The sequence below is a fragment of the Trichogramma pretiosum genome, unplaced genomic scaffold (genome assembly GCF_000599845.2).
Source record: "Trichogramma pretiosum strain Unisexual culture from Peru unplaced genomic scaffold, Tpre_2.0 scaffold113, whole genome shotgun sequence".
NCBI classification, from domain to species: Eukaryota; Metazoa; Arthropoda; class Insecta; order Hymenoptera; family Trichogrammatidae; genus Trichogramma; species Trichogramma pretiosum.
Genome location: NW_019640797.1, coordinates 52,426 through 62,620, shown reverse-complemented (window position 1 = coordinate 62,620; position 10,195 = coordinate 52,426). Strand labels below are relative to the sequence as shown.

At 33.2% G+C, this 10,195-nt stretch overlaps 3 protein-coding genes across 4 annotated transcripts; all 3 read right to left on the bottom strand.

Annotated features, from left to right (window-relative positions):
• Positions 1-120: 120 nt before the first annotated feature.
• LOC106659680 lies at positions 121-1,999 on the bottom strand. Its single transcript, XM_014382356.2, has 2 exons — positions 1,524-1,999; positions 121-1,454 (listed from the first exon to the last, which is right to left on the bottom strand). The coding sequence occupies exons 1-2, from the start codon at positions 1,665-1,667 to the stop codon at positions 1,242-1,244; spliced, it is 357 nt and encodes a 118-aa protein (XP_014237842.2). The 5' UTR covers positions 1,668-1,999; the 3' UTR covers positions 121-1,241.
• A 59-nt stretch (positions 2,000-2,058) lies between these two features.
• Positions 2,059-4,298, bottom strand: LOC106659802. Its single transcript, XM_014382504.2, has 4 exons — positions 3,668-4,298; positions 3,091-3,417; positions 2,597-3,016; positions 2,059-2,529 (listed from the first exon to the last, which is right to left on the bottom strand). Exons 1-4 carry the CDS (start codon positions 3,977-3,979, stop codon positions 2,317-2,319), a joined length of 1,272 nt encoding a protein of 423 aa, XP_014237990.1. The 5' UTR covers positions 3,980-4,298; the 3' UTR covers positions 2,059-2,316.
• A 573-nt stretch (positions 4,299-4,871) lies between these two features.
• LOC106659830 (low molecular weight phosphotyrosine protein phosphatase-like) lies at positions 4,872-7,076 on the bottom strand. Of its 2 annotated transcripts, XM_014382546.1 has the most exons (6): positions 6,929-7,076; positions 6,643-6,833; positions 6,346-6,507; positions 5,887-6,273; positions 5,477-5,640; positions 4,872-5,217 (listed from the first exon to the last, which is right to left on the bottom strand). In XM_014382546.1, the coding sequence occupies exons 1-4, from the start codon at positions 7,002-7,004 to the stop codon at positions 6,193-6,195; spliced, it is 510 nt and encodes a 169-aa protein (XP_014238032.1). In that variant the 5' UTR covers positions 7,005-7,076; the 3' UTR covers positions 4,872-5,217; positions 5,477-5,640; positions 5,887-6,192. The 2 variants fall into 2 exon arrangements, with proteins under 2 accessions (XP_014238032.1, XP_014238030.1); XM_014382544.1 differs by having other exon boundaries at positions 5,477-6,273.
• Positions 7,077-10,195: the final 3,119 nt, after the last annotated feature.

Sequence of the window (10,195 nt, the reverse complement as noted above, 5' to 3'; positions counted from 1 at the left end):
GTTTTAAAATGAAAAAAAAAAAAAAAAAATGAATGATGTCATTTGTGTGATATTTGATGTTTAAACAAGCTACTTAAGTGTTATATGCCTCTTTCATTCGCAATTTTCTCAACGTCACTATCATCTACTTCATTAATTTTTGGAATATGAAACGAAATCCAGCATAATTTGCAGTGGAAAAATATTTTTCCATCCATACAGTTGCCGTCGTACGGAATTTTTTATTGTTCATCTAATGCCACCTCGATTGATGCATCTAAAAAAGTGTGTGTAAGACTCATTTGTACAGTACAGATGTCTGCCTTAAGTGATATAAATGGGTCAAGAGAGCGAGCATATGAAATCTTCACGAACTGCCCTGTACATAAAGAATTGTTAGATTGAGTGTAAAAAAAGCATATTTTTTGTAATTTTTTGTTGCATGCATGGCCTAGCACGCTTGCCCGCGTCCTCCATGTCTATCTCTCCCTCCTCGGGAGAATATGAAAATGAATCTGCGTTTGTACTTTCGCGAGAAAAAAAAAACATTTTCAAAAACGAGAAATGCCTCCGAATCATCGCTGATCTATTGTGCAAAATTAATATTATATAAATAGGAGAGGAAATAAAAAAAATATAGTTATGTATCACGATAATATAGGATCTACAAAAAAAAAAACTAGCAATATAGCAAACAGCACTTGAATCTTTGAGACACGATACTTCTTTCAAATGCACACGTTGATGCCTGGCACTGGAATACGTTCAATGGAAAATCCATAGTAACTATTATTAGATGCTTTCGTAGATTTAAAAAAAAACGAGAAGTAAAATTCGAAAATGTCCATTAAAAGTACATGAGTTTAATAGATGTTTTCTAAAAAAAAAAGAAAGTGACAATAAAAAAATTATAAAACAATTAGTTTTTTTCTGTCCATTTTCTTCTTGTGTCTTGCGTTTTTTAAAAAGCTCAAACTTTTTTTCTAGAAAAAAGCTCTAGATATTCAGAAATAATATGACTTTTCTCAAAATGTTTTCTATTTGATTTTAATTTTTATTGATTTAAAAAATATATAATAATCTCTGGTAGGGTAATATAATAGTTCAACAGAAACTTTTCATATCAAATGCAAAAAATACTTCCTTGTACAAAAAGAGCATTACTAATATCTTCCAGCTTTTACTCTTACATCTTTTCGTCGTAAATTATCATTTGGATTGCTCATTTCTAATTTTTATCGTTAATCTAAAATTGCACTTATTTACAAAAAGCCTCTTTCAACAGCGTGCGAAATCACATCAGTCAATCGTTTTCTATTCTCTGACTTCTCGATATTTTTCAATGTAAAAACATCAGCGATGTCAACTTTTTCATCTTTCATTGCATCCAAATAAAACGTCTCATCCGAAGATAGCATACTAAAAGTTACCGATTCCAGGCTATATGTGACTCCATGAACAAATTTTTCTTGAACCTGATGAATGAATGCATCATAATTTTGAAACTATGAGATAATATGAATAAATCTAAAGAAAAAAATTACCTCATTCATAAAAGTCGCCCAAGAATATACCTTCTGTGGGTCCGAGCCAAGCAAAGCGATGACTCCCGATAATTCATCGTGGTACATTTTCAACCAGTTTTCGAAATATCGATCTCTCAATGTTTTCTCGGTACACGAGTACATAAAAAATGACAAATCGAGAATGGGCGAAGAGCGCTCCTAGCCAACTGGAAATCGAGCATTAATACCTCAATCTGACCGTTTGGAAGTGTTCTGACCAAAAAGTTGGGAGCCCATGCATCTCCATGATTAATCACGGAAGTTTCGCCGTGCCAATCTCTGATGAAGGTCGAACTCTTTTTACAAAGTTCCCCTTCAGTGTAAGAATTAAAACGTTTTTGCGCTTTAGATCCCGAGCACTCCTTCTCCAGAGCGTCTTGAGCTATCTCTATTCTCTTTGAAAAATATACTATTTTTACGTAGTATTCGGCTTAATAGATAGCCCAACAATCGACTTCTTCCCAATCTTCCCCTTAAAATTGATCCATAAACGATTTACAAATAAAAATGAAAATTTTATATTTTTTCTTAGTTTTTATTGAATTAATAAAATAGATATTATAAATCTGAAGTTTAGTAATATAATACTTTTATCAGTAACTTTTCATATTCAAAAGTAAAAAATACTTCTTCGTAAAAGTGAGCATTGCACAAATAGTTTCCGGCTATCGCTCGTACATTAAAATATTATTTTTTTCTTAATCTTACATTTTCATTCAAATTGCTTATTAATAATTTTTATCTGTAATCAAAATTTAGTATTTACATTTATTTACAAATATCCCTTTTCAAAGGCATGAGAAATCACATCAGTCAATCGTTTTCTATTTTCTGACGTCTTGATGTTTTGCACAGTCCATACATCGGCGATATCGACTTTATCATCTTTGATTACATCCAAATCAAACGACTCATCCGAAGACAGCATACTAAAAACGACAGATTCCAAACCAAATGTCATACCGTGAACGAATTTTTCTTGCACCTAATGAATAAATGAATCATAAATTTAAAGTTGTTATATAGAAAAAAAATGCCGAAAAATAAATTACCTCATTCATAAAAGTCGCCCAAGAATACACCTTTTGTGGATCCGAGCCAAGCAAAGATACAACTCTCGATAATTCATCGTGGTAGATTTTCAGCAAGTTGTCAAAATGTTGATCTCTCAATGGTTTTTCAGTACACGAGTACATCAAAAATGATAAATCGAGGACGGGCGAGGCGCTCCTAGCCAACTGGAAATCAAGCATTAATACTTCAATCTGACCGTTTGGAAGGTTTCTGACCAAGAAGTTTGGTGCCCATGAATCTCCTTGATTAATCACTGAAGTTTCGGCGTGCCACTCGTTACAAAAGTCCGCGCTCTTTTTGTAAAGTTCCCCTTTGGCGTAAGAGTTGAAGCGTTTTTGCGCTTTAGATCCCGAGCACTCCTTCTCCAAAGCGTCTTGAGCTATCTCTATAAGACGCTCCTAAAAATTTTAAAAAAGCATTGTTATCATTAAATTACTATCATAATCAAAAAAATTAAAGATAATTAACTTACATGAAATCTTTTGTACCAGCTTTCGTACAGATCATCCCTGAAATAAGTTTCCGACAGCGACGTTGCTAAAGTTTTAAAGTGTTCACGGTTCTGATCTTTGTACGCAAAGGAAACTGCATGGAATCGAGCCATGGCCTTTAAAATATTAACGAATTCATCGTAGGTGGGACAATTTTGTCTCGATGATGGACCGAATCCCCGGGGACTGACATCCTCGAGAGCAATAAAATCTTCCTTGCCATCCAAGTGATAATCCAGGCAATCGGGCAGGAGCAGGACGGACGATTGATTTTTAGATTTCAAGAACTCCTTGTATGTTGTGGCAATCTATAGAAAAGTGTGAAATGAATAATAATATGTCGCAATAAATGAAGTCTATAATGAATCTAGTCTAGAGTAATTGGCAAAATATATTATTATTATTATCTCGTATTAGAAAGCTAATTTTTCTGATGCAATTTTCCTATTTGCCGGATAATTTTATTGTGCCGCTAAAATTATGAAATTTAATTTTAATTAAAATCATAAATTAAAAAAACAAAAATATATATTTCAAATTTCATAATTTAGATCTTACCTCAACATAAAAATTGATTTCATTCTTGAAAAATTCTGCACTTCTGTAAGTTTTCCTTCTTCCAATATTATTAGGCAGAGACTTGACGACAATCCTCGTCTCGACAACTTTTCCATCGACTTTCCCTTGAATGACTACCCTGTCGACCGTAGATAAATAGCTGTCGCCTTTGTTGCTCGCATCGCCGAAGCTCCACGACAAAATTTCCACTTCTTGTTCACTCTTGTTTTCGGCTCCGGCAACGATTTTCCTCAAGCTTTCCTCGGTAAAATATTTACTCACACTTTGCAGAGCTTCTACGTCTTTGCTCATTTTGTTTGAAAAGTTATTGTATCGAGTCAAAATGATAATACGAATGACAGGCGCAAAAAGCGTTTAGCCGTGTGCTTGCGTCAGATACCTACTGTACCACCGGTCTAAGGTGAATGAGAATATATAGGCTCGTCGCTATCTCCTCTTCCTCTACTCGTCTTTTAAAACTACGTGTACTTCTCCCGTTGTGTCAATTTGAAATCAGCTAATTCAACAAGTGCCTACCCACACCGATACACACGCAGTGGCGGAAGATAATAATTCATCATTTCTTCGCACCACTACGTGTCGGATTCAGATTTGTCATTCCATGCACAACACACGATGTGACAGACACTATCTTGTACACAAGCTGAGGTTATGTACTTGCTGCTGCAGAGTTTTTAGGGAGGAATATCAGCTGCTGTGACCGGTCAAATACGCTCCGAGATGAATTTAAAAAAATGCGCGACGTGTTATCGTGTTTTTGCAGAAAAATGTGCGAAAATCCCCGTCAAGAGATTAGTTTGTTTATTACTAGGTATTATTATATTCCTAGAAGCTTTGATAGACTTCAACAGAATTTAATCAGATTAAATATTTTTCATTGCATTTAGTTCGTCAATTATAAATCGAAACTATTTAATGTTTTTATTTGTTTAATCGCTTCATTATATCATTTAAAATGTATATAGTATGAACAACGAACAACATATACTCTCTTGACAATAATTTTTATAGTAAACTTTATACCTGGAATATTTCAGTCGGCTCAATTGAAATTGAGAAGAGTAAAACCCGAAAATCAAAAATTACAGTAAAATTGCGTCAGTCAAAAAGTGAAAGACTCTTTCGGCTATAGTTTTGAAAGTAAAGTGTGAATTAGTCAATCATGTCAATGACTAAGCTAGAATTCAGGGTGTCATTTTTTTTATTTCAGTATTGTTTTTATAAAAACAAGATAAAGTACATTGATTTGCATCCAACCCTTCCACTCTTTTTTTGCTCCCTTGAAAAAATTGTTCTACAGACGATTCGAATCATCCGACATTAGCCACGAGCACCGGAGGGACGTGCAATCCTTGCAAGGCCTCCAAATACCATCCGACCAAGGATTCGATCCAGACCCCTGAAGTAGATATGCAAAAAGCGTCGAACCGATGTGAAAATTCCAAACATTAAATATCGTATACTGTTTATGATCCTGCCAGGGAATCTTGTAATGCCTCGTGCCGCGGGCGCGGCCACCGAGGTACCACCTAAAATTCAAATCGTAATGTGAAAAGTAGTGACTCGCATAATCCGTGAGATGTTCTACACTAGACTAGATTCAATTCAGATAAGATATATTTAGTTTTGGAGGCACGACTCTCGTGTTTGTTTCGATATAATAATCTCAAGTATTTTTTGATAATTCAATTATAATTCACTACTCATCGGTACACACACGCCCAAGTGATGGAAATTTTTGGGTTGAATTGACAGCTAATTAAATTATTTGACACCATGTAGACATACCTTGGGATCTTTCTGCCGCCGAGGCAATAGCTAAGTAGCACACCACACACAGCAAAAAGACGAAAAGTAATTTTGACATTTTGGAGCTATTTGATTATCGTAGTTTCACAAATGAAGAAGTAGAGCCACTGCTGGCTGACCGCTGGGGGTCTCTTATATTTTTCCTGTCGAAATGCTTCGTTAATTATCAAATACCATTAAGCTATCTTGTAGTATAATTTTTATGATATTTATTGCATATTACCGAACATAAAGAGTCTTAATTATTGTCGGCAATTTGCATTGTTCATAGTTATGAAAAATATAAAACATTCATTCGCGAAATTAAGTACTTTCAATGCTGCGTAAAGGCTATTTTAAGTTTCACGATATAATGAGGTAAAAATTATTCATAAATTCATCATATTTACATGCAATTATATCGAATTTTTGTTCAATTCAATTATTATTTATCAGTCGATTGGGTTGGTAACAAAGCGATGATTCGTTACCGAAGTCCGCGAAGAAACTCGCGAAGTTCAAGGCAAACGCAAAAACACGTTCCAACATTATCGAACAAGTTGCAAAAATGTAAAAAATAATTGAAGCAACCGTTTGAAATTCCTTTCCTAATTTCATGCTCTGACTCATCTTCTAGAGGGATCTTGAGTAGTCTTATGGTTTTTTTTTTCAGTATTGTCATTCACATAATAAACTAAAATTCAAATTTTCGTTCACTATCCAACTTTGTCGATAAATACTGGAATGCATCTTTTACAGTGGTGAAATATTTCTTCAAATCTTACAGCATCTCTATCCTGCAAATAATACATTTTTTAAAATTGTATAAATGAATAAAATTTAAATTGAAAATTATTATCAATACATACAAGATAAGGATCCTCAATAATCATTTTTCCTTCGGGGTCATATTCACCCAAGAGTCCCAATTTGGCTTTGGACCCCTTCGGTTGCATATAACTCAAATCTTGAAGATTATAATAATCCATACCCAAAATCCAATCGAACGTATCGAAATCCTCTTTTTTTATCTATCAAATAAAATCAATTGTATGAGCTCTTCAAGATATTATCAGGAGGAAAATTATATACAAAATTACTCAGTTGCGTCAGTAGAAATATTATTGCACCGTGGTAGAAAAAAAAAATTATCGTATTCCACGTACCGTCCGAGCAATGTGATAATAATTGCCGATTCCATTTTTTTTAAGTACTTCCGCCGACCTTGAATTAATATTCTCTCCCTCGTGATATCCCACCAGACCAGCGCTGTCAACCTCCCATTCGTCTTGCATCTCGTTGTCTCGTATGAATTGATGGAAGATGGCTTCGGCTATCGGCGATCTACAGGTGTTTCCTGCCGCGCAGTAAAAGTACAAGTTGAAGCGAGTCGTACATTTGTACTTGTCACTGTGGTACACTAATAAAATAACAAACCCTTAAACAACTCACCAAAGCAAACCATTAATACACGTTTTTTCATTCCACTACGGCGAATATTCATTTTACCACAAGTAAAACAGTGCATTCTTTCTTGTGTTACGTAATGAATAGAGCAGTTTGTTGCGTAGAACGTGTGTATTTAATAAATACAGATATATTGAAATATGGTAAATGCAGTATTTTCAATGAAAGTTCGTACGTCAGGCATATTTTCGCGCTTGCGCCTGTAGCTAGATGTAACTAAACGCTTCTGCGCATTGCAAGATCTCTATTACCGGCTCAACTGATAAAAAAGTTGTGCATACTCCAAACATTTGAAGTATACTTTGAGTTATTGATTTATCGAAGATTCTATTCGCGTACATGACTCTATTTTACCTGTAATTATTTATGAAAATAAATCTTACAGAAATGTGCGATCTTTAATAATGCATTTATAACAATATCAATGTATTTAAATATTTCAATCATTAGTAGAGAACCGTAAACAAAATGAAAAATCGATTGACGAAAAAAGTTCATACTTGAAAAAAATAATTTTAAATTTACTTTTGTGATTAGATTTTTCGAGATCAAAAAATAATTTGATTACAAATGAGAGTTTGATTAACATCAAAAATTCTTTTTTTTTTATTTTAAATAGGTCACATTCAATGATTGTAAAAAAACGTATGAAGAAAAATATGATACAGTTGTAGTTATTTTTGTCTTTGTTACAACAGTTTTTTCTCGTCCATGGAAAAAAAGGTAACGTTTGTAAAGGATTAAAATAAATGTTACACGAATGTTTAAAGTTTAATTTTTTTATTTTCTTTCACGCTCATCATTTTTACATTCTCTTTATTTTAACTCCTACTTGTTTTTAGAAAAATTATCAAATTTTTACAATCGTCTTGTATGTTTTACGAGTACATGAATTTTTTTTTTTTTTTTTTTTTCATCATCATCATGCTCACCATCATTTATCATCCACCGTCAAATCGTTATCATTATCATTTTTACGAAAAATATAAACAAGTTTTTTTTCTTTCTTTTCATAATAAATTGTATAATATAATAGTTGAATATAAGCCTTTCACAAAAACAATTTTCTTTCTTTTTTTTTTATTATTAGTAATCATCCGCTTGCAAGATTATACAATAATCCGAATAACAAATTTCTCGTAAATGAGTTCTTGACGTCGTCTTGGCCGAGATTCCTATCAATAAAGTACTTTGGTTTCGTTTTGTCTATAATCATTAAATACGTGATATAAATTATCCACACCCTCTGCGGCTATATTGTAATTATAAAACGAACAGAAATTATTATAACTAGCCCATATGGAAAAATTGTATTGTATTGTACGTGTGTATGTGTTTTCAAATTTATCTCGAACGAATGTAAGAGCTGTTGCACAGAGCACAGCAAAATTTTTTATAATTTTTTTTATGTTTCATACGGTAAATGAGATGCGTTAAAAATATGTTCACTGTGAGTGTGTGTGTGTGTGAGAGCATTTTTTGTGATTATTAGAAATTCTTTTTATTAAGATTATGGCGCTTTGCGATCAATTGTTTTTTTATTTTCTGTCCTATTTTCTGTTTTTCAAACACTATTTCGCTACGATGGACTACTTGTTTATGAATACTAAGCTACTCTGTATATGTTTTGTAATGGCATTGTCGCGTGTGAACAATGATTTACTGCAACTCTGGCGTGTGCACGTGTAGGCACACGGAAACTATTTTAAATAAAGGAGAAAATTCACTGCTCGAAGGGCGCAATGGACGACTCCGTGTCGACGATCGGATACATATAGAAGGTAATACACCGACTCGTGTATACGCCGAAGAGAGTCGTCGTCGGCCCCCCGTTGACGCAGATACAGCAAGATACGGATAAGTGTGAAGTGTTGTAAGTCGTCACGGCGCAATGCGGACAAGACATCGGTATACGTTATATTATTGTAAAAAGTTTTGCAGAAATCAAACAGAGAAATCATACATATATTCGAATCCCAAGATCATCTGTATTATATACTCTTCGTTATTTTTCTGTTTGTAGGCCGAAGTAATGCACGATTTATGTGACTAATATTAACTGGTTTTCTGTCGTGTAAAATGCATGCGGGTACGCTTAATTAAGTGACTCTCTCAATGACATGGATAATACAATTAACGTGGGGTTTGCTGCGCAAACAATTTTCGGTGCGTCGTACGCTGCACCTCCGTCGGAAAATTTTGAATTGACGTTCATCGCATCAATCGCAATATACCTGCACTTTTTTCACTCATTACCTCGATATACGTGTGTTATACAATAATCTCGACGTCGTTGTACTATTTACGAGTCATACGTGGAATTATGTTTTATATGATAATACCGATTATTTTCCGCGCCTTTCTTTTTCGCTTGCACTATGTGTCAATTTGAAAATTTTTGACATCAACGTTCTTACAGCTTCGTACAGGTTCGTCTATCATAAGAAACCTATAATTGTTTCGTACCTCATATAAATTTCATCGCGTGATTATTTTTTTTTTTTTTAATCTCTAACTCATTGTTTATCTTCATTATTTAGTGAATTTTTTTTAATTTCTCTTATTCTTATAATTCTTATACTCTTATGTTTTCTCTTACTTATATATTTTCACATTTCTTTATTTTCGTATTATTTACACTTAAGACAAAATTCTCTGTTCACCACATTTTGCTTTCAATATTTATATAAATAATTTATATATATTGATTTAATATTTATATTTTTTTATGTATAATAATGTATACAACATCCATCGTTGATCGACGAACAAAGTACTTTTTCACGTGCATTTGTATACAGAAGTAAATGATCTTTTTGTCTTTACTTTTTTATTCAATTAGGCTTATGCAACGGCAAAATGTCGGAACCTGTTCAATATCTTGACTGCAAAAAAATTAGACCATCTTCCCTACATTAGTAAAATTTTGAGCCATTATTTACAGAATTGAAACATCACGTAACTTGAAATTGAATTGAAATCATAAAATCGACTTCTATTTAGTTACAATTTTTGCTGATCTGCACATGATGACTTTTAAAACTATTTTTTTTTTGTAATTCAAATCAAGTGTTGACATTTTTTCTGTAAAACGTAATAAAGTTATTCAAGCAACAATAATTACCTACTCTTCGACGCAACGTATTACACGTAAAACATTCTATTTCACATTATTTAACTTAACGATTTTTAACGTAAAAATTATTATGATCACAAAACTTTCTCTGTACATATCTTCAGGTCCCTTGAAAT

What these genes read in the sequence shown, in the direction of transcription:
- LOC106659830 (XM_014382544.1), bottom strand. Translation starts at nt 7,004, where the DNA reads ATGCACTGTTTTACTTGTGGTAAAATGAATATTCGCCGTAGTGGAATG. An exon ending in TGTATTAATGGTTTGCTTTG is followed by an intron (nt 6,834 to 6,928) that starts GTGAGTTGTTTA and finishes ACTGCGCGGCAG; the next exon opens with GAAACACCTGTAGATCGCCG. An exon ending in TTATTGAGGATCCTTATCTT is followed by an intron (nt 6,274 to 6,345) that starts GTATGTATTGAT and finishes TATTATTTGCAG; the next exon opens with GATAGAGATGCTGTAAGATT.
- LOC106659680 (XM_014382356.2), bottom strand. Translation starts at nt 1,667, where the DNA reads ATGTACTCGTGTACCGAGAAAACATTGAGAGATCGATATTTCGAAAAC. An exon ending in GGGCGACTTTTATGAATGAG is followed by an intron (nt 1,455 to 1,523) that starts GTAATTTTTTTC and finishes TTCATTCATCAG; the next exon opens with GTTCAAGAAAAATTTGTTCA.
- LOC106659802 (XM_014382504.2), bottom strand. Translation starts at nt 3,979, where the DNA reads ATGAGCAAAGACGTAGAAGCTCTGCAAAGTGTGAGTAAATATTTTACC. An exon ending in AAATCAATTTTTATGTTGAG is followed by an intron (nt 3,418 to 3,667) that starts GTAAGATCTAAA and finishes ACTTTTCTATAG; the next exon opens with ATTGCCACAACATACAAGGA. An exon ending in GCTGGTACAAAAGATTTCAT is followed by an intron (nt 3,017 to 3,090) that starts GTAAGTTAATTA and finishes TAAAATTTTTAG; the next exon opens with GAGCGTCTTATAGAGATAGC.